The sequence below is a fragment of the Alexandromys fortis genome, unplaced genomic scaffold (genome assembly GCF_014885135.2).
Source record: "Alexandromys fortis isolate MF-2015 unplaced genomic scaffold, M_Fortis_MF-2015_v1.1 scaffold_103, whole genome shotgun sequence".
NCBI lineage: Eukaryota > Metazoa > Chordata > Mammalia > Rodentia > Cricetidae > Alexandromys > Alexandromys fortis.
The window spans coordinates 3,271,557-3,295,096 of NW_026067978.1; the positions used below are offsets into that span (position 1 = coordinate 3,271,557).

The 23,540-nt window shown below is 38.6% G+C and overlaps 1 protein-coding gene across 1 annotated transcript in view; it reads left to right on the forward strand.

The window, feature by feature from the left end:
• The window catches only part of Rapgef6 (Rap guanine nucleotide exchange factor 6), a 72,646-nt gene that overhangs the window by 33,242 nt on the left and 15,864 nt on the right, over positions 1 to 23,540 (forward strand). The window contains exons 10-14 of the mRNA XM_050157767.1: positions 1,664 to 2,047; positions 5,167 to 5,378; positions 10,921 to 11,044; positions 17,256 to 17,476; positions 20,595 to 20,783. Coding sequence (XP_050013724.1) covers positions 1,664 to 2,047; positions 5,167 to 5,378; positions 10,921 to 11,044; positions 17,256 to 17,476; positions 20,595 to 20,783 — 1,130 coding nt within the window. The remainder of the gene's footprint in view (positions 1 to 1,663; positions 2,048 to 5,166; positions 5,379 to 10,920; positions 11,045 to 17,255; positions 17,477 to 20,594; positions 20,784 to 23,540) is intronic.

Sequence of the window (23,540 nt, forward strand, 5' to 3'; positions counted from 1 at the left end):
GCACTGTAGGGTATTCCAGTGACTCGTTCTTTAGAAAAGGAAGGTTTTACTCACATATTTTGTGTTTGTTTTTGAAGAACTGACAATGGAACCTTGAGCCTCTACATGGTAAGACCTCTACTGCTGAGCAATATCCAAAGCTTCTCTCTTTTTTTATTTATTACTTTTAATACAGGATCTCACTAAGTTGTCCAAGCACTCCTTAATAGAATCTTACTGTCTCACAGCCCTAGGTAACTGGAATTAGAGGCCTGTGTTACAGGACATGATGTTGGAAATTTTTAATCCTAGCACTCAGGAGACTGAAACTGTTAGATCTGTGTAAGTTTTGGGCCAGCCTAGTCTACATAGAGGTCTGTGCCACTGGATCCAGCCAGAAGTTATTTTTTAAATAAGTTTACAAGTTCACCCTCTTTTAACTGCAGCAGGAAAGGTCTGATCAACCCTTCAGACAGTTCCCTGTAATCCAGACACAGAGCACTTTGCTTGGCTTTTAATCAGTGGCTCTCAGCCTGTAGGTTGCAACCCCTTTGAGGGTTGAAAGATTCTTTCACAGGGGTGGTACATCAGATATTCTGCATATCAGATATTTACATTATAATTCATAGCAGAATCAAGATTACTGTTATGAAATAGCAATCAAAATAATTTCATGTTTGGAGGTCACCCCAACAGGGGAGCTGTATTAAAGGGTTACAGTGTTAGGAAGGTTAAGAACCACTGCTTTAAATGGTCCTGGTCTTTTTTAGAAGCATGCCTTCCTTAGGCCCAGCTTTACATAAAGCTTCACTGGTGAAACTAACTTAAAGATTCTACTCTTGCTTTTTGTTCCCAATTCTTGGCTAACCATAGCTAAAGCAGCTAGTAATAACATTCCTATAAACGTGGCTAAAGCAGCTAGGAACAGCATTGCCTCACAGCCTGATAATCTTAACAAGATTGAAATTTCCTCTGCCTAAATTATTTTTAAACTTAGCCTCCAGCAGTGTCTTAGGATGTGAACAAAATGTTCTTTGTTAGAGGGTATCACAGACAACCTCTAATCCAGTAACCCATCTGAAAAGTCTCAGCCATAAGTCCTATCTGTCCACATTTGTGTTGGCTTTCTCCTCCACAGAGTTCCAACTGAAATAGACCATCGAGCTGTAGTTAGGGCATCCTAGGACTTCTGTGTCTCATATTCCCAAGGTCTTGCAGTTTCCTCTTACCAACCAGTTCCAAAGCTAATAATCACTTGGTAAGATTTTAATTACAGCAGTTGACCCAACTTGTCCCGTACCAGTTTTCTGTGTTAGTTTCCCATCACTGCCCCCACAGAACCAACATGGTCAACTTAAGATCCTGATTTTGCCCTGTAGAGCTTTTATCCTCAGGATAACACACAATGGTTCACACATACAAGAAGTTTCTAAAACTGGCTATCTTCAAGGTAGTTGTCATCATTATTTTTATTGTTTACAATAATAGCTGTCAAGTGGCAGGAAGTAGAACTTCTCAAGATATCTTTTAATTTATTTTCCCATTTCATCTATAAGTGAATAATGTTTTTGTTAAAAAGCTTAACATAAAATGGTCCTTTGGGGAAGCAAAAGTAAAATCAAGAAAGCATTCTTATTAAATGACATCTATTTATGATCACATTTATAATTTCATTCCCATTTAGGTATTACCTTAAAAATAACATGGAAACAGAAACATTATGTTCTGATGAAGATGCCCAGGAACTACTTAAGGAAAGCCAACTGTCCATACTACAGCTCAGCACCATTGAGGTTGCCACCCAGCTTTCAATGAGGGACTTTGATTTGTTCCGTAATATTGAGCCTACTGAATACATTGATGATCTTTTTAAATTAGATTCTAAGACAGGAAATACTCACTTGAAACAATTTGAGGACATTGTAAACCAAGAGACATTCTGGGTTGCCTCAGAGATTTTAAGTGAATCCAATCAGCTCAAAAGAATGAAGATTATTAAACATTTTATTAAAATTGCCCTTCATTGCCGAGAATGCAAGAACTTCAATTCCATGTTTGCAATAATAAGGTAAGTTTGTACAGTTATTTGTGTAATGATTTTTCTCATATATAAGGCATTATCTGCTTTGGTATCTCATGTCTAGAAACAGAAAAGTTTAGAAAACTTTTGTAAAGAGGGGTGCATGTTTGTGTTTGGGTGCATTCTTTTAGCATTGGTTTTTTTCAATATAGATAATGTCATAAGCTGATGTCACATGTCTTTCCATCGCACTCCACCACACATAACGTAGTCAAGTCTCACTTGAACTCAGAATTTGCCAGCTCAGCTAGTCTGGATAGCCCTCTTGCCCCAGGGATCCTGTCTCTGCTTCCTTCACATTGGAATCACAGGTGGGCCACCAAGTGCTGTGAATCCAAACTCAGGTCCTCACAGTGTTAAGACAAACACTTGGCCATCTCCCCAACAACTAGTAAGTTTTTATTGGAATATGGTTAGATTTAATGTGTGTTCCATTCTGATGGTGATGGCTCGCTCTGTTTTTAATTTATTCTGTGTTTCATCTTTTATTTTTAAAAAAGAAGCCTTTTTTTTTTTTTTCAAAAACACCATTGAATTCGTTTTGTGTTGGCCAGCTACAGCTGGGCATGGGGCCTACCCTATCATGTGGTTCATATACCCAGAGAGATTCCATTGGAGAAAACTAACTTTTTATTTGGTAATGGGTATCAGCTGCAGATAGCTCTTGGTTAGGACTGGGAGCCTATTTCTATTTCTTCCTTTCAGTATTGGGAGTTTTCCTTGTTTGAACTTGTACAGGCTCTATGAGTTCTTATGTATATCAATCTCGCTGTATCTGGAGGATGCTGTTTCTTTGGAGTCATCCATCCCCTCTGGCTTTTGGAATCTTCCACCTCCTCTTCCACATAAATCCTTAAACCCTAAGAGGAGTTTGATGAAGACAACCCATTTAAGATTGAGTGTCCCAAAGCAGTGATAGCTGATCAAGGCACTGATCTGAGTCCTAGCATGATGTGGCCACTGGGAGTTCTGGATAGAAAGTGTTTCTGGGGACCAGTGGCTGACAAAAGCAATAGAGGTGGTCTAGAACAGAAGGCTAAGAGGAAACCTTTTTTGTTGGTGGTTGTTTTGTTTTGTTTTGTTTTTGAGACAGGGTTTCTTATGTAGCTCTGGTTGGCCTGGAACTCTCTGTGAAGACCAGGCCTCAAGGTCACGAGATCCACTTGCCTCTGCATCTCAGGTACTGGGATTAAATGCATGATCACCACCCTAGATAGGAAAACTTATTTTAACTTTTAAGTAAGCATTTTATCTACATGACAGCTCACAGTTATCTGTAACTTCAGTTCTTGGGGGGGGGGGGGGATCTGATGCCGTCCTCTGGCCTCTGTAGGCATCAGACATGCATGTGGTACACATAATACATGGAAACAAACACTCATACACATTAAAATATGCTGCTAGAACCCCATACATATCTTGGGTCTGTTTCTGCACTCTGTCCCAGCAATTTAACTATAGTTGCTAGAGCTTTAAAGAGGTATTGAGTTCTCTTAGGCCTAGTCAAGGTCTTTGTTCCTCTCCTTGTCCTTTGTTACTAGCATGTTTGATACAAGTTTCACTGTGAATTGTCTAGGTCTTCTAAAAAGTCTTATGAATATTTTCATTGAGATTACACAGAATACATAGATTTATTTAGCATTAGCTCCTTTACCCTAAAACACTGCAGCCCTGCTTTTTCTTTTCTCTGTGATATTCATATAGGTCTTGAACATTTATTTTAATGTTCAGTATGTCTTATTACTGAAAGACCTCCTTATATTGTTCTGACCATTTGTTGCTTCCGCTGAGTAATCTGTGTTTATATGTATCAGTTCCATATATTGGCATAGTACAGCATTCTTTTTCCTGTAGTTTTGAGTTAATATTTTGGGGACTTGAGTTATATAAACTCATTTTCTTGTTTCTTTCAAATAATGATAAAAAAAAAAAAAGTAGTTTCATCCCATTTACTAATGGCTGACTGTTTTGCCTTTCTGACCTTCAGGTTGAACCCCAATTTCTGTCTCTTGAGTTTTTATTAACTGTACTACATATGTAGATGTTGCACTCCTTCTCTCCATTCCTTCTGAATGAGGAGTCCCCTGTGGATGCTCATATGAGAGAAAATCTGGGGCACAGTTCCTAGCTAACAGGATAAGCCTTGTAAGTTAATTTACCCTTCTTTTTTAGTGAGTGGAGATTGGCAGCCTTAGGGCTATGTTACACCCACAGTTTCTCTCTGCTGTCCTTTTGAACAGCCAGCTTCCTTTTAGAATTTTTCTTTCCAGTCACTGATTTACTTCCTCTGATACTGAAGAGATCAACCCTGCCTGATGTCAGCACACAGGCATTTGTGCTCTTGTTCCAAGTCAGGACTTGTTTTTTCCCTTGTAACTTCGGAGCACCACTGTTCCAGCCTTCCTTCCCTCTTTAGCTACAAATGTCATTTTTTGGTGCCTTTGCTTACTCCTGCTTGACCTTGGCTAATTTTTGGCAGACATTCTTGTTTAGGACTTGGGCCCGCTCTGAATATCAACACAGGTGAAATTAAATTTCTGTTTTACCCTTCTTCTAGTAGTGGGGAGGTGATTACTTAGAAACAATGTGGATCAAACATTTTAACTCCTACCTTAAAATTAGAAGATAGAAGACATTTTATATATAGTGTTGTAGGTAAAGATTAGATGCCCAAGAAGCAAAGAACTAAACTGTAGGCGTGTTGAGATATGTTAGATACACAATATCTGTTATAGCGTGCAGCATGGAAGCAAAGGAATGGGGAAAGACTGCTTGATGGACATGAGTTATATTTTCAAGTTACAGTTCTTCTCTGTTTCAGAATATTAAAATGGTTCCTAGCCCGGCGGTGGTGGTGCACACATTTAATCCCAGCACTCAGGAGGCAGAGGATCTCTGAGTTTGAGGCCAGCCTGATCTACAAGAGCTAGTTCCAGGACAGGCACCAAAGCTACAGAGAAACCCTGTCTTGATTAAAAAAAAAAAAAAAAAAAAAATGGGTCCTGCTTTTTTTTTTCCACTATAGATCTTGGTTGTATAGTTTATTGACCTAAACCTAACCTTTCCTCTGAATCTGTTCTGAATGTTTTTATTCTCATCTTTGACAGTGGCTTGAACCTGGCACCCGTAGCACGACTCAGAGGCACTTGGGAAAAGTTACCAAGCAAATATGAGAAACATCTCCAAGATCTACAAGACCTTTTTGATCCATCTAGAAACATGGCAAAATACAGAAATATTCTTAGTAGTCAAAGCATGCAGCCTCCAATTATTCCACTCTTTCCTGTTGTCAAGAAAGATATGACATTTCTTCATGAAGGTATTTGAAAGTCATTTGAAAATTAACATGTTTAGCTTTGCTGCAGCATTATGATCCATTACTCATTTCATTGTAATCATCCCATGCTATTAAATCTTCATATAGTTAAGTGCAGCAAATTGATGACATCCAAAGCCATACTGTTGACAGTCAGTTTGAACTGTTTACAGTAAGAGCTCACATATAAACTTGACACTTTGCTAACACTCACTGTCCTGTGGTTTGTTTGTTCAGTTCAAGTGCCTGGTCATTCTTTACCTCCTGAGCACTAAGATTTAAGGCATGTGCCAGCCACATCTAAGCTTTGTATTTGCTTTATGTTTAGTAGTTAGTTTTTCTCCCAATATTTTGTTTTTTCGAGACAGGGTTTCTCTGTGGCTTTGGAGCCTGTCCTGGAACTCGCTCTGTAGACCAGGCTGGTCTCGAACTCACAGAGATCCGCCTGCCTCTGCCTCCCGAATGCTGGGATTAAAGGCGTGCACCACCATCGCCCGGCTATTTTTATTTTTTTTTTTTATTCAAATCACGCATAAATAAACTGTCCAGAATAAATTAAGAACTAGTAAAATTTACAACATAATCAATTTTATAAGGAAAAATTAAGCATTGCCAATATCCTAAAAGCTTGCTCCTGCCCAATCCCAGCCATTCACCTCTTCCCCTCCATATAGGTGACTACTATCCTGTGCCTTGTGTAGTTTCAACTGTTCTTGGACTTTTGACAAGCAGATTTGGAAAATGTTTGCTTTCTTGCAGTTAGATTTGATTTCTGTCTTCTTTTGGTCAGCATTGGATTAGGGAGATTCTGCATTGTTTTCCAAAAACTGCTTACCATTGCATTGCCCAGGTTCTATACTGTGATTCATTCTTCTCATTGGTGACTGTTGGGTAGTTTCTCTTGTTGACCTGTGGTGAAGAATACTGTTGTTGTCGTCCGTTCTCTGTTCAGGAAAGTGTATTTATTTATTTATTAAGTATGCAGTGGTCTGCTTGCATATGTCCCTGCAGGCCAGAAGAGGGCAGCATATTTCATTACAGATGGTTGTGAGCCACCATGTGGTTGCTGGGAATTGAACTCAGGACCTTTAGAAGTGAAGCCAGTTCTCTTAACCTCTGAGCCATCTCTCCAGCCCCAGAAAGTGTATTCTTAATGACTATACAATATAGTCAGTAGAATCTGTGAGTTCACCCATTTAAAAAAGAAAATGTGGTGGTAGTGTCAAATGAAATTGGTTTCTGGCATTGGGGGTGTTCTCACACTCCTCATCCTTATAATTATCTGTTAAATTCATTCTCTTCATTTCTGTGTCTTACAGTAAATAAGTACTTGGCTCTTGACGTGGTTATAATTTGCATTTCTATGATTATGAATGGGCTGAACATCCTCTGTATGCGGTAACCCTCTTGTCAATTACTGATTTGAAATCCTTGCTCATTTTTTATTAGGTTTCCTTTTTTGCTTACTGTTCCTACACAAACATTCTCTTCTACATCCTGGGTGTAAAATAACTTACTCTTTGACTCCTTTATGGTTTTTTTTTTATAAGTTCCTTTTGATCTTTTGCCAGTACAGTTTATTTACAATCTAGCTACATTAACTTTTCTGTGGTAATGTTATTTTTCCTACTCTGTTCCTTTGGTAACCTTATACTGTTTTACTATTCTTTTAGTGTTTCACTAGAGGATATAGCATGTAAGTTTGCCAATTTTATTTTATTTTTATTTTTTTTCCATGATATTTATTGAGCTCTACATTTTTCTCTGCTCCCCTGCCCCTTCAGTCCTCCCCCAAGGTCCCCATGCTCCCAATTTACTCAGGAGATCTTGTCTTTTTCTACTTTCCACTTCCCATGTAGATCAGATCTATGTAGTCTCTCTTAGTGTCCACATTGTTGTCAAAGCTCTCTGGGATTGTGGTTTGTAGGCTGGCTTTCTTTGCTTTATGTTTAAAAGCCACCTATGAGTGAGTACATGTGATAATTGTCTGTCTGTGTCTGGGTTACCTCACTCCAAATAATGTTTTCTAGCTCCATCCATTTTTCTGCAAAATTCAAGCTGTTGTTATTTTTTTCTGTTGTGTAGTACTCCATTGTGTAAATGTACCACATTTTTCTTATCCATTCTTTGATCGGGGGCATTTAGGTTATTTCCAGGTTCTGGCTATGACAAACAAAGCTTCTATGAGCATAGTTGAGCACATGTTCTTGTGTTGAAATTGGAGCGGCAGGGCTGCGTCCCCAGCACCCGGCCGCCCGCATGGCTAGCTTATGCCCGAAATAATTACACGGAAACTGTATTCTTTCAAACACTGCCTAGCCCGGCTAGTTCCAGTTTTCCTATTGGTTAGCTCTTACATATTGTTCTAACCCATTTCTAATATTCTGTGTAGCCCACGAGCTAGCTTACCAGGGAGGATCTTAACCTGCGTCTGTCTGGAGCGGGAGAATCATGGCGACTCTTACTCAGCTTCTTTTTCCCAGAATTCTCTTCTGTCTACTCCGCCTACCTAATTTTCTGTCCTATGAGGGCCGAGGCAGTTTCTTTATTAATAAGAAATCACTCCCACATCATTCTTGTGGCACGATTGAGTATCCTTTGGATATATACCTAAAAGTGGTATTATTGGATCTTGAGGAAGGTTGTTTCCTAACTTTCTGACGTCCAAAGGGATTGCATTCCCACCAACCTCTCCAGCATAAGTTGTCATCAGTGTTTTTGATCTTGGCCATTCTTACAGATGTAAGATGGAATCTCAGAGTTGTTTTGATTTGCATTTCTCTGGTGACTAAGGATGTTGAACATTTCTTTAAGTGTCTTTCAGCCATTTTAGATTCCTCTTTTGAGAGTTCTTTGTTTAGGTCTGTACTCCATTTTTTTTATTGGATTATGTGATCTTTTGGTGTCCAATTTCTTGAGTTCTTTGTATATTTTGGAGCTGTGACCTCTATCTGTGGGGCTGGTGAAGATATTTTCCCATTCTGTAGGGCTTGCCAGTTTCATTAGTGTCATTTTATTTCAGGCTGTGTGAAGAACTTAGACTACCTAAGTTTCATTTACTCAGCCCCTGTTTTTAAGCAGCCATCATGCTGTCTTCACTATTACTGAGTACTTCATTATTAGTTACTGAAATCTGTGTTTAATCTCATGTGTGTCTATTTTACTCACTGCTTTTATTCCATCCTAAATTTCTATAAGCATCTGGGTAGCTGGTGTAGTTTGTGGTTTCGAGGGCTGTGCTGTTTAGTTGCTTAGAAATTTGATTTTTGTGTAGCTCATAAGACACTGGAATTCTCTTAAAAGTAATGGAGAGGGAGCTGGAGAGATGGCTCAGTGGTTAAGAGCATTGCCTGCTCTTCCAAAGGTCCTGAGTTCAATTCCCAGTAACCACATGGTGGCTCACAACCATCTGTAAAGAGGTCTGGCGCCCTCTTCTGGCCTTCAGGCATACACACAGACAGAATATTGTATACATAATAAATAAATATTTAAAAAAAAAAGTAATGGAGATCTCAATTTTTGTTCATCTAAACAACCAAGACTTCATTTTCATAAATGCAGTTTGATTGGCAGCTGCTTTTCTTCGTCATTTTGAGGTAGCATCCATTGTCTTCTGGCTCCCATTGTCACTATTGAGACATGAGCCTTAGTTTTTCTGTTTTGCTAGGTTTTACTAAGTGTGGGATTTGTAATTTTGTGTCATTGTAATTCTGATTTACATTTACAGGTCATATTGAAATAGTTTGACATTTTTCTTTGTTTTTAGAACATTCTGTGTAGTTAGGTCTTCAAGTTTTTTATTTGTCCTTTGCTGAGTTCAGTTTGGGGATTAGTTTTATTTTGTCTGACTTGACCCCCGTGTCTTTGTAACCTTACATCTTAGAGCATGCTGGGTATTGTCGTTCTTGTCAGGCTTTCTCTTCAGCTGTGTCTAATCAGTTAAACCTGTTGCTTAATTCCTAATCTAGTTCATTGTTTTTCAGTTTTACTATTTCATAGTTTCTGTTAAATTAGCAGTCTTGGTTTTGTATCTTTGAATATTTTAAAGCTGCTGTATGGTGACTCTGTAGCCTGGGTCCTCTTGGGGTCTCTTTCTGGTATCTTCTTTTACTTTTTGTTATTCTCATTTTTCTCTTATCTACCTTGGTTTGGGGATTTTTTATGAAATAGTGAAAAAAGTACAAAAATCTGAAATTTATGACTGATATTTTATTCCAAAAAGGATTACACTTTGCTTATTTAAGCCTATTAGTAATCCCACATGATTTTACTCATTTTCAGATTTCTAGGCTTTATTCCAGTCTATATATGAGTCATCCTTAGTCCCAGAATAAAGTCAGAATCCCAAAGCAGAGCACTAAGATTTATTTGGGTATAGGTTGTTTTTATTCTTCTTACCTCAAAACACAAAAGGGCTTTATTCAGTTCCCTGTCCCCTGTCTGCCTTTGCTAATTGTCCTCAGCAGGAAGGGCATCAAAGTTGTCTACTCTTCCTGCTTGAGTCTCATCATCATCATCACATTACTTGACATAACATGATCCCCCACAGGCTTCTGACATGCTCTCAAAATACTGCTTTAGCTTAAGTGTGGTTTGGATGTTTTGTTTCCCACTGGTATTGTGTCCCTGAACCATTCCTGTGACGATGTACAGATGCCACTGACAGGGCGTAAGAGATGAGACTCTAGACCCATATTGCTCTCAGTTGCTTCAGGACCTTCTACATTAGAAAACAGTTGCACTGACAGTAATAGTCAGATGAAGTTAAATGCTACTGTGGTCAGGTAACTAACTGCCTTATGGTTTGGGCTAGGTAGGCCAATAAATGAATTCTGTCTGGTCTCTTTCCTAATCTTTTCAGGAAAAGTTGACAGTTTTCAAAGTCATAAATTAAAATAATTAACAAGCATGCATTTTCATACTAATGATTAAAATCACAGTGATAAATTCAGATTCTGAGAGAGGAAAAGTGAATACCAGGCCAGAAAGCACCCTATCAGGCAGCTACTTTTGTTTTAGCTAATTTTTGCCATTTGAAAAAGAAATCCAGTATTATTCAATCCCCCACCATGTATTCTTTTGGGAATATTTGCTACTTCTTAAATAGTTGTTTATTTAAAAATTTTTAAGAATTACAAATAAAAAAAATGCAGACTGGCTTAATTATTAGTAAATAAGAAGGCCCAGCAGTGCCTTTGTCACCCGGATCACCTAAGTTTTCAGATGCTGTACCTTCTTCCAAAAGAGCAAACAATACAGAATGGGATTGTGTGCTGTGTAATCCCTGTGTGTGTGCCTGTGAGACAATGAACTGGCTTAGCAGCTGTGGACAGTCAGTCACTTTCTGTATTCAGAGTCAGTTTTCCAGAGAAAACACAGCTCTTCTCAGAAGCTCATTCCCTGGGATCAGGGCTGAGTTGTCTATGAATTTATCTTTTTTTTTTAATGGTAAATTGTTAAAGCTTATTTGTACTCAGGAGTAATAACTGGACTTCTGCTACTTGGAGATATAATTGTAATTATGAAAATTATTTGTATTTCATAGGAAATGACTCCAAAGTCGATGGCTTAGTAAACTTTGAGAAGCTAAGAATGATTGCCAAGGAAATTCGTCATATTGTTCGAATGACTTCTGCTAACATGGACCCTGCCATGATGTTCCGACAGAGGTATGCCATGGAAATCCTGTTAACAGTGGCATCAAGGGTGGTGAGGTAATGTCTGTCCTTTATTGTGTACTGTGCTAAGTGTTATACACACATCCTTCTCCAGTAATCATATGGTAATCCTAACAGGTAAGCAATATTCAAATTCCCTTTACATCTGAAGAAATTGAAATTCAAGTAGTTTTGTTTTATATGTATACATGTTTTGCCAGCTTGTATGTCTGTGTATCACATGCGTGCAATGCTTGCAGAGTCCCGAAGAGGGTATTGGCTTCTCTGGAACTAGAGTAGCAGATTATGTAAGTCACCATATAGGTGCTGGGAATTGAACCCAGGTCCTCTGCAAGAGCAGTCAGTACTCTTGGCTGATCAGCCATCTCTTTAGCCCCTCAAGCAGTTTTTATACAACTTGCTAAGACCTGAGCCCATGTCTCAATTACTTTTCTGACTATACAAGTAGTTCTATATAGTTGTACCAACAAGCAGCATTAGAAGAATGCTAATATCCCCGAAATCATCTGAGTGCAAATCATTCCATCTGTTTTCTAACCTAAGTAAGCAAAGAATTATTCTACTTCTGTTTTAAAGTCCTGTCTCATCTAATTGGTGCTTCAGTTTTCTACAACATTTCTTTTCTAAAAGTTACAGTTAGCAAAACTCTTCCCAAAAAGTACTCATTTAGCCATGCCTTATCTTGATTAATAATGAGAGTTTCATTTTTATTTTGGTTTCATCTGAGAATACTTTTGAACTTAGTTTGTAGCTGAGGCTGGTCTAGAACTCATGATCTTGCCTCTGCCTTCCAACTGCTGGTTGTACACCACCACAAAATGAGAATGCTTTTTTAGCTTGATTTTTTTTAATGTAGTATAAAGGCTACTACAGATTTATGTATAGAATTTAAAGAAAGTTAAGCTGTTCCTAGTAAATTTTATAATCTTGATCATGTAAGTAGGCATTACAATTTAATTTTTTTTATTAAATTTTCCTTTTATACCTCTCCATGTAGGGCATTAAAAATAAAATAAATACACACAATTGCTTGATTTTAAAATACAGGTATTCTGCTAAAAAAATAGAAATACTTGATACTTTTTAATCAGTGTATGTTATACTGAGTTTTTATTGGGAGAGATACTGGTTTTGTTTCATTTATATCCTTGTCAGCAGTCATTTTTTTTTTCTAAGTGGATGATCTCATTTGCTCTAGTTTAGAGATTCTCATAGTAGCAGGGATGGAGTGCCAAAATCTCCTCTTCCCATCTCTTTTCTTTCTCCTGGTAATGTAGTGAGATTTCACTTCTCCAAAATCTGGAAGCAAAAAAACATTAAGAACCAGAGATCAAAGCACACCTTAAAAGAGGCTTGTTGTCTGTTTTTGTTTTTGTTGAATGTCCTGGTACAGTGACCTTTCCAATGTCTCTTGTCTTGATAAGAACCTCCATTTACTCATGTATGTTTCCATTCTAGTACCTGAAGACATAATAAATTTGTCTCCCTGCCAAATTAGTTGATAGTATACTAAAGTGCATGCTCCACTTCAGAATTAACAGAGGAGGACCAAGAGAGAGTGAGTTCAGGAAAGTGATTGCAATGCAAACTTGAGGACTTGAGTTCAATATCCAACACCATGTATAAAAGACAGGCATGGTTGCTGTGCTTGTAATCCATCACAGGGAGGAAGAAAGACACAGGTAGATCCCTGGCCTGGGCCTCACTGGCCAGCCAGTATTGCCTAATTGGCTACCTGCAGGCCAATAAAGAGAATCCTGTCTCAAAAACTACAGGTCTATGACACTTGAGGGACAGCATCATAGGCTTACCACTTCCTTACACATGCATACATGTGCTCATGCCTACAATCACGCAAACACAGTTATAAAGAAAATGACTGGAGAATATTAACAAGCCTGATGTTTACTTGAAAATACCCTAGGTTGAATAGAAAGTATATGAGGAAATATATTTAGAGTGGACTGAATTATTTAGTTCAGTTTTGTCAACTAGTACTTAAGTGTCATAATTGGGATCTCATTATGTTCCCAGACTGGCCTGGAATTCCCCCCCAAGTCATAGAAGAATAGGTACACACCACAACCCCTAGTTTGTTGTCTTCTTATTTTCACTTTTAAGTTGTTTTTGCTGGCCAAAGTACTTGCCAGAGAAATCTTTTTACTTAAAAATTGATTTATATATCTATATGTTCCTTGTAATTTCATTGTCAAGTAGCTCCAAAAATATGTAGAAACTCTGTTTTTACACTGATCATTCTGACTTCTGGTAGAATGCAGAAGACCACCTACATTTCCAAAAACAGAATAGAAAATTTGCAATGAACAGATTACATCCCCTACCAACTTATGGGTAGATTCGGCATTAAAAATGCTGTCAATCAAAAGCATATTTTAAAGTACATGCTATAGAGGAGCTTGGCCTTCAGAACCCTTTGTGTCCTTCCCATTCCTTCATTTCATGAAAGCCATTTTTTACTGTTAAGCTATAATTTTTTTCGTGGTAAATTTTTCTGTTCTATTCTGTCTGCATAAATTCTCTGACTCTCAACTGTTGTCTTTTTTTCTGTGCTTTCCTATTCAAACACATGCTTCAATGTTTGTGGCTCTTGCTTACAGGAAGAAGAGGTGGCGGAGTCTGGGGTAAGTGGGGAAATGAACTGGAATGAAGGTTGTGCAACTCTTAACATGTGCTGCATCCTTTTCATTAATGCACGCAAATCAGTTAGCATGCGTTCTATTAACTCCGTCAGCCTACATCCTGACAAATGCCTTTTGCTAACAAGGTGGAAGTAGTGATGGAACTAGCATTTTGTTGGTTGTGTTTTTGTTTTGTTTTTCCATTATTGGTATTTTATAATCCCTTTTTAGATTTACATTTAACAGATTCATGAGATGTAGATGATGATAGTGGATATTTGCTGTATATGTCCCCTGTGCTCTACTTTGCTAAGCAAATAACTTTTAAAAGTCTCCTATTGCCCTATGAACAGGTCTGGGATTCCTGGGGGATCCCAGGATGGGGAAGGTAACTTAACTTGCTCAGTCTTACCCACCCATTAATGGTGTGTCCAAAGCTAGACAGTCTGCTTCAAATGTTAGCAACACTTTCTCTAGTTTCAATGCCATATTTTATGAAACTAAACATACAAGTTAATGTGCAAAAGGTCTGTCTATAAGAGTTGCATTTTCCACTAGTTTTGCATAGAGTCAACTTTATTCACTCTGTATCATAAAAGTGAATACATTTTTAACCCTTCATGAGATCTACTGAATGCCTAAACTTGAAGTATAGATTGAAATTTACTTCAAACTTGTACATTTATTTTAAAAGATCCCTTTGTCTCCCTAAAGCTTCTCAGCTGCCCAGCCTTTTGTGGTATAAAGTAGGTTCTGGTCTCTTAATTCTACATTGCTAGCCATCTAGTTTAGAGCCACAGACAGTTAAAGATCTTATACATAATTTCCCTAAAGCATTCATTTTAAATGAAAGATTGAGTTCTATAGATGTGTGGAATTGCAAAAATAGAACATACGTAGAATCTTACTGTTTAAAACTAATGAGCTGTGAGATTTAGATATTTGCCTTACATGTAAGAATTTTTTGAGCCATGTCTTTGAGTCTTATTTGTGGTCTTGTTTTTCATTTGGTGAACTTGACTTTCCTCTTCTGGTGTGTTTCTTGTGTGTTTTCTTCTACGTCATACATTTGTGTCTTGATCTTCCCTGGTTCTTTTTACTGAAAGTAGAAACTTGATAGCCTGGCATTACAACTAAAGCAGGGCATCTTAAGACCTAGTGAGTGAGCTAAGTAGTTACTGTGGGCTTCAGGTTGTATAGTGTTTGGGGCTTGCAGACAGCAGGTGTTTTCATTTCACGTCAGTATTTGTTGCTTTGGAAGTCGTTCAGTAGAAACTTTATTGTCTTATATCATTCTCATGCATTAGAACTTTGTGTCCTAGGTTTGTTTACAAACTGGCTTTTTTATTTTGGATAACAACTAAGATTAAATTATTAAACACTTGCATCCAAATTTGCTCCGAAATGCTAAGACTTTGTTTCACTGTGAGTTTGGTTCCTGGAACCCACACAGAGGTAGGAAAGAACCAGTTCCACACAGCTGTCCTGTGACCTCCATAGATGCACTGTAGCATATCCACACAGTAATAATGGCACCACATGCTGAGATGTTATCTTGTATGCCAAGAAAAGCCGGTGCAATATCTCATTAGTCTATGCCCATTGAAATGCCTCGCATTTGTCTGGACTTAACTTTACACTTTCCTCACATGACACCCTATGTATACATAAAAGGGAAGATAAAAGGAAAGTGAATTTGTTTAGATGTTTCTAAAACTTTATATTCAGAATTTGAATTTTCCAGATCACTTTTAGAGCATTGGTGCCCACCCCTTGCCCCAGACCAGTATCTTGGTCATCCATCACTTGAGGATAAACAAACCATAAAAGAAGACAAAGCTGACCCTGTGGTTATCTCGACTTGCTTAGCACATGGAGCCTCTCTCCCCTTGACATTGTTAGAGATTTATTAAAATTTTGAGGTTTTGCATTCTTTAATCAAGTGTTTCTTAAAGGTTAAAGGATAATTCACTGGTTAATGAGATTTTTTTCCTCCAAACCATTCTGCAAGTTTTGCAAATTTTACAGTTTTTCCCTTGTGTCACTCACAGCCATATCTTCTTTCCTGCCTGACCAGCATCACCTAAAAGTTGCCATCAATATACCAAGCAGTGGTAGCACAGCAGAGGCAGGTACAGGCTTATCTCAGAGTTCAAGACAGCCAGGGCCACACAAAAGAAACCCCGTCTCCAAACAAACAAACAAAAAAGTTGCCATCAAATATAAGGTATAACTGTATCAATTTCCTTCCTCTTTTTTTAAGAGTTATTTTGTCTTGTTTTTATTTTAGTTACATAAAAAATAGTAAGTTTCTTTATGATACTTTCAAACGTGTACTTGGCCTCCCTTCTCACCCTCCCCTGGGAACCCTGCTTCAAAGGTCTTAAAAATGTGACAGAAAAAATGCCATTAAGAGTTTCTCAACTCTGTCTTATGTGATTTACAATGAAAACATTAAGATTCAGTGTCTGTTTTAAGTCAGGTATGTGAACATTGAAGAACAAATTGTGTGTTTATGGTCTGTGTTTTAGAGCATCTTATGTAAATAATGCTAATATTGAAAATGGAGATACTCTTACCTTCCAATTAAAGACCTTTTGAGTCAGGCAAGCCTGGAATCCTGAGTGATAACCTGGGGTCCATATAGGTAGGAGGAGAGAACCACTCCTCAAACCTTGACAGACTTGCTTTGGCACATACCCACCTGCACACGTACAGTAATAAACAATCCTCTACAAGCATTTAATTTGCTAGCCTGTTAGGATCAGCTCCATTGCAGTGCTCCCTTTCATTGGTTCTGGATGTGCATTGTATAAGCAGGCCTGACGAAAACAGTAGAGTTGGATAAAGCGGTAGCTTATTTGAATAGTACTTATTTCTAAGATCCAGTCTGCAGTTCTGTCATAATCCGAGGTATTGCAACCATAGAATCTTAGCTCCTACTTCTAGAATTCAAGTTGTATCTGGCCACATCATATTTGCAGACACAGAAACAATTTATTTTACTGCGTTTCTAATTTCTGACTATACTAGATTGAAATGTTGTCTTGTTCTCTTTAATTTTTGGTCACAATATGCTTGGTTGCTATTAAAATTGATCACCACACTTGAAGTGGCCCTATCACAGAGTGGTGCTTTACAGGATATAACTAGCAGCACAGGTAACAACGCTGCTCTGTTTGCCGAAGGACTGATGACGGATTTATCCTGTCTTAGACTCTTACCACATCTTACAGTGAATGGTCTAAATGGACCAGAGGAAAGCATTTCTTGGCATCGTTCTGCCGTGGGTTGCATAGGCACACACAGATGTAATGAAATATGTTGCTCAGGGAGAAATTGGTATCTTACTCTTTTGAATCCCGGGTTTTGCCAGATCTTGTTCTAATTGAGAACATTGCCATCTGTGCCAGATTACTTCGCATTATTAATGCTCTTCATCTTTTAACTCATTTACATCAGCATGCAGTAGTATTAACAGAAAAAAAATCTTTGAATCTTTCTTTTTTCATGCTAAACTCTCATCTTTACAGGCTTTCATTGCAGTTTCTGTCTTTTTACAGGTCATTGAGTCAAGGCAGCACAAATTCAAACATGCTAGATGTTCAGGGAGGTGCTCACAAGAAAAGAGCACGCCGCAGCTCACTGCTGAATGCCAAGAAGCTATATGAAGATGCCCAAATGGCAAGGAAAGTGAAACAGTATCTTTCTAGTCTGGACATAGATACAGATGAGGAGAAGTTCCAGATGATGTCACTGCAGTGGGAGCCTGCATATGGTACCTGTGAGTATTTTCTTTTTTATCACATGGGTGAGCACAACAAAGCAGAAATTTTGTTCTCCAGAGTTGGTGTTGATTTCATTTGCAAGGATGACTGCTGCTACGTGGTCTGTTCATGACTGCTGAGTCCTAGCCCTTACAGAACTCTGTAGGAGGGGAAGAGATGAATAGTTCTTCTTTTAAAGGCTTTACAAATCCTCTTACAAAAGTTGGAGCATTAATAAAGTTTTCAAATGGGAAGGGGCTGCACAAGTCACTGGAGAGCTAACTCAGCTATTAAGAGCACTTGCTGCTCTCACAGGACCTGAGTTCAGTTTCCTGTACCCACATGGTGTCTCACACTATCTGTAACACCGGTTACAGAAGATCTAATGCCCTCTTCTGGACTCCATGGGCACTACAGAATACACATAAAAGTAGAAATGTCCTTTTTTTTTTTTTTTTTTTAATTAGAACATTATAGAAAAACCTCTGTTTGAGAACATTGTTGCCCTTATCTCTAAATGAAATGTGACTTCTGTACCAGGTGAAAATCAGTTACCAAATAGAAAGCTTAGAGTTTTGAGTCAAATACTAGCAGTGATGCCTTATCAGTAAGATACAAGAGGAAGTAGACACATCCTGACACTGTGGAAAAGATTGTCTCCTCACTGCTGCTACCTCACAGTCTGTCTGTCCACTACTGCTCTGCTCAGTAAGCACTGCATCGCCAAGCATCACCCTGACCTTTGTGTGCAGGCTTCAGAACACATCTTTGGGTTAAGAAAATCGTGAGTTACAGGAGCTGAAGAGTGTGGGGGGAGGAGGGGGGATAAATGTTAAACTCATAAAAAGCACAATAGAATTACAAGTTTTCTGTTGACAGAAGGGAATGGTACTCTCCATGGATTGACCCCCAAAAAATTGATAACTGTGTTGATACTTCCATTGTAATATGAGTAGAAAAGAGAAAGTGAACATAGAAGCATATAGTGATTTCACGATGAATTTAAAATACTGGGTAAAGAGTCATTCAGTACATCCCATATTAGCAAGAGCTGGACATAGTAGTATGTTAATCCACTGGACAACAATAAGAGCACTACTACAAATTTTTAGCCCAATTTGAAGGAAGCTTTATTAAATACTGATCAAGACAATGGACACTGGCCAGGTCCATACCCAGAATTCCCAGAGAATGGCTACAAATTATGTTAGTCAGGTGCTTATAAGGCAAAGCTCACAAAACTACATACTTTCTGCCTTTGTCCAATGGGGGTTGGGGACAAGCATACATCCTATGTGCTCACTGCCTACAGTCTTCCCACCTATGAGTGATAAGCACACCCTGAGCACTGGGGCAACCAACCTTGTTTATAGAAGTGAAGGCACATAGCTTATCATCTTATATGAACAGCCCCCAACATTCCAGAAAGTTAACGTCCCTTGGGCAAGTAGAGTTTATATATTAGAGGCATTTTTGTCTTCTAGCTCTCTTAAGCACTGTAATTAAAACTTAAAACATAACTTTAGCCCTCACAGGTGCACTGCAGTGATTACCAGTACTTGGGAGACTAAGACAGAAGGATGGTATGTTCAGGGCCAGCCTGGGCTACATAGCTTGTCTTGGGGGGGTTGGATTAAGCTATTATCCAAACAGTATATTCAAGACAGGCACACTCCTAATCCCAGCATTCAGTAGGTAGAGACAGGCAGATTTCTGTGAGTTCAAGGCCAGTCTGGTCTACAGAGTGAATTCCAGACCTCCATGGCTACATAGAGAAACCCTGTCTCAAAAAAAAAAAAAAAAAAAGAAGGAAAGGCAAAAAAACAAACAATATATTGAATTCTTCCACTGGAGATATTTAGTGGAATATGTTTGTACTGACACTAATGGATGTCAGCAAAGGTTGAGTTTCATTTCTTACCATTGGGCAAGGTTTTCTTCATTCTCAGCTGTCTTCATGAATGGAAAAAATGCTAGCAATAGTATCCTGTGCTTTAATGCCATCACTCAAAAGGCAGAGAGGCAGATTCTGAGAGTTCCAGGCCAGCCAGGAATACACAGTAAGACTCTGTCTTTTTAAAAACAATAAAAACCTGAAACTTTGGCTAAGGTTAAAGAACATGTTTTATGTCTTCTGATTCTTTATCAAGCCTATAAAATTGAAGAAAGAAATAATAAACACTGGAAATTGAGAGCCTTCTATATGGCAGCAGCATCTTTACTAAGTACTCTGCAGACATTATCCTTAGTGTGCTAGTACACACTTTAAGTCCCAGCTACTGAGAAGACAGGGGATCAGTCAGTTTCAGGCTCAGTGAAAGCATGAATACTAGCTATTCACAGCTGGGCTGGCACAGGTAGTCTTTTTGTTGGTGTTTGAGGCCTATACTTGAAACCCTTCTGAATACTTAACCAAAGGACTGAAAGGGCTGGTTGAGGAAGAATTTCTTGCCTTTGGGCCACAGTACTGATTTGGGGGTTTTGTGTTGTTCTCCCTCCCCCAACCCCATTCCATCTGTGTATTTAGACCTCACTAGTATAGTCATTGCAGTGTTAGGAAAGGTTCTGTGACTTTATAAGAAAGTAGATCTGAAAGGTGCAAGAGGTCATTGGTGTAAAGTGACTCAACCAAGGCAAAGGCTGACGTGATGGAAACCTCAAGCATATGGGATTGAAGAGTAGGGAAGTACAAGGTGAAGACAGGCTGATAGTGAATCTTCATGGCTTTACAGGCCTCGCTGGAGGCATTTGAGTCTTTCCTGAGAACAGAGGGAGTTGTGAGGTTTATGGAACATAGAGAAGGAAGATAGTAGGTTAGATCTCCATGTTAGTTCTCTCTCTGCTCTCATCTGGAGAAGGACTGGAGGCTGGAACTGATCCAGTGAGAGCATTTCAGTCCTAGAGATGAGAGTGCAAACTTGGTCTCAGGACGTAGATAATCCGTTCAAGAATTTAGGAAGCAAACAACATGTTCTACAACAGCTGCAAAGAGATAATTTATGTCTAAATTTCTTTTATGAAAGTATGCCTTTAATTTTTTTGTATATAATATGTAATTTTTAAATAACTACTTGTCAATTGTAATAGTCTTCTTTTAAAAATTTGCAGTTATCTGACCCTTTTTTCTCCTCATAGTGACAAAGAACTTGACTGAAAAAAGGTCAGCCAAGTCATCTGAAATGTCACCCGTGCCTTTGAGATCAGTTGGCCAAACAGCGAAAGTCCACCTGCATCAGCCACACAGAGTGAGCCAGGTGCTTCAGGTGCCTGCAGTTAATCTGCACCCCATCAGAAAGAGAGGACAAGCCAGAGACCATGTGCTAAGTGAGTGCTCAAAGCCCTAAAACTGCTGACAATGTCAGAAGAATATGGTCATTACATCATAACATCAAAAAATGTTTTGTTTTGCTTCAGTGTATTTGATGACAATGTGGAGGGGTGTTTTTTTTTGTTTGTTTGGTTGGTTGGTTGGTTGGTCAATTGGTTGGTTTTGGTTTGTCAAGGCAGAATTTCTCTGTGACAGCCCTGGCTGTACTAAAACTCATTTTGTAGACCAGGCTGGCCTTGAACTCAGAGATTCACCTGCATCTCCCTCCCAAGTGCTAGGATTAAAAGCTTATGTCACCACTCCCCAGTGATGACAGTGTGATTTAAATACTAGTGTTGGGATTTCTATATTTCTGAAATTTGTTAATCAACAGAAATCTTATATAACTGTACATCTTGAATATCTACAGTAAATCTTAGATAACATATCAAGCTAAAATTCATTCTATATTCAAAGATGTATTTCAAATACTACAGATGTAAACTTCCAAAAGCTGTGAAAATCAAATTGCTTTTTATGAAAATACCTATACACTGCTTTTTCATTAATGTCCCCTTCTGAAGACCTCATTAGGAGAAAAGAACATGGAGAGAACAAAAAGAGTATGGGGCTGGAGAGATGGTTCGGTGGTTAAGCACTGGCTGCTCTTCCACACTGGGTTTGATTCTCTGAACCCACATGTCAGCTCACAACCATCTGTGACTCCACTTTCAGAGGATCCGCATCCTCTCCTGGCCTCCGTGGGCACTGCACGAATATGGTATATAGTCAAAACATCTATGCACACAAAACTGTAAAAACAAAAATTTTAATTGAAAATAAATGTAGGAGCTAGAGAGATGGCTCAGTTATAAGGATGTACTGCTTTCATGAGAACCCACTAGATCCCCAGCACCTATATTAGGTGGCTCACAGTTAACTGCCTGTAACTTGAGCTCTAAGTATTCAGATGCCTCTGACCTCCTTGGGCATCTGTACTCTCTTGTGCATGCCTATACCACACATCTAATAAAAAAGTTCTTTTTACATGATAGGGTTAGAGAGATGACACAGTGGTAAGAGCACTTGCTGTTGCAGAAGGACATGGGTTTGGTTCACAGCAATCCACTACTCCAACTCCAGGGGATCCAATGCTTCTTCTGACCTCTGTGGTTACCAAGCACACACATAGTGCACATACATATAGGCAAAACATTCATACAAATAAAATAATAAATTAAGAACTTTTTAAAATTTATTATGTATATAGTATTCTGCCTGCATGTATGCTGCCTATCAGAAGAGGGCACCAGACCTCATTACAGATGGTTGTGAGCCACCATGTGGTTGCTGGGAATTGAACTCAGGACTTCTGGAAGAGCATTCAGTGCTTTTAACCTCTGAGCCAACTCTCCAGACCCAAATATGAAATTTTTTTAAACATAAAATACATTAGTGTAATCTTAAATTCTGTTTCCCCCATTCAGCCATTTAGACGTTATTGGAATTACTTTTATTTGTTGTTTTAACAGTATCTCTAGGTCCACTTTTACATGGGAAGCTAGATTAGATTTAATTCCTGGTACTATTAACATGATCCATGTATTATACATATGTCATGCTTAATAGAATTTTTGGGGGGGTTGTTTCTTTGGTTTGATTTAGTTTAGTTTTTCAAAACAGGGTTTCTCTGTGTAACAACAGCCTTGGCTGTCCTGGAACTCGCTCTGTAGACCAGACTTGCCTTGAACTTGCAGAAATCCTCTTGCCTCTGCCTCCTGAGTGCTGGAATTAAAGGTGTGCACCATCACCACCCAGCAAAGTATGTTATTTTAATTTGATTTGGTCTAACATATGGAGCTGAGTATGAAATGGCCAGAGTTTTAGTCTAGTGTCATTGAAGATACAGACAGATTACTTGTTTATTATATATGTACTAACATGATGCATGTAAAATAAAAAGCAAGAGAAACCTTTAGCAAAGGCAGGGATAATGAAGGCCTTTAGAAGAAGGCTTTTTAGTAAGTGTTTCCTTGAGTGTTGGTGTCTGTCAGGAGCTATAGTTTGGTGTACTGCAAATTGCATGCATATGAAGAGGCAGTAACAACTGAAGGTCAGGGTTGGGGATTTGGCTTGGTATTAGAATGCTTGACTAGTGTGCATAAAGCCATAGGGGCTCAGCCCAGTTTGCAACAACATCACACAAGTAATTGAAGTTCACATTTAACACTTACTGAGTTTCAGACATAATCCATCTTTATTATTAATTTTATATATTTACTTAGTCTTCATAATAGCCCTAGGAGATGGTAATTTAGCCTCATTATACACAGAATTTTTGTAAATTTACACAGTGCCAGTACATAGTCAATCTGGTAGTTGATCTTAGGCTGGTTGGCTCTAAAATCCTTGCTTTTTAACCACCAGACTAAACAACCTCCCAGACATGAGAATTGAAGTCATAAATAAATATGTCTAGATTATAGAAGTGTGAAGCACAGTTTGTCACAAAGAAACCACTGAAGAGATTTGAAGTCTTGCATGGTGTACACCCTTCTAATCGTAGCACTTGGGAGACTGAGGCCTGCATGAGGAGTGCATGTTCTAGGCTACAAGTTTGAGACCAGCCTGACCTATATAGTGATACTCTGTTAAGAGAGTGACAGGACCAGGCAGTGGTGGTGCACACCTTTAATCCCAGCACTCAGGAGGCAGAGGCGGGCAGATCTCTGTGTGTTCTGTAGACCAGGACAGGCTCCAAGCTACAGAGAAAC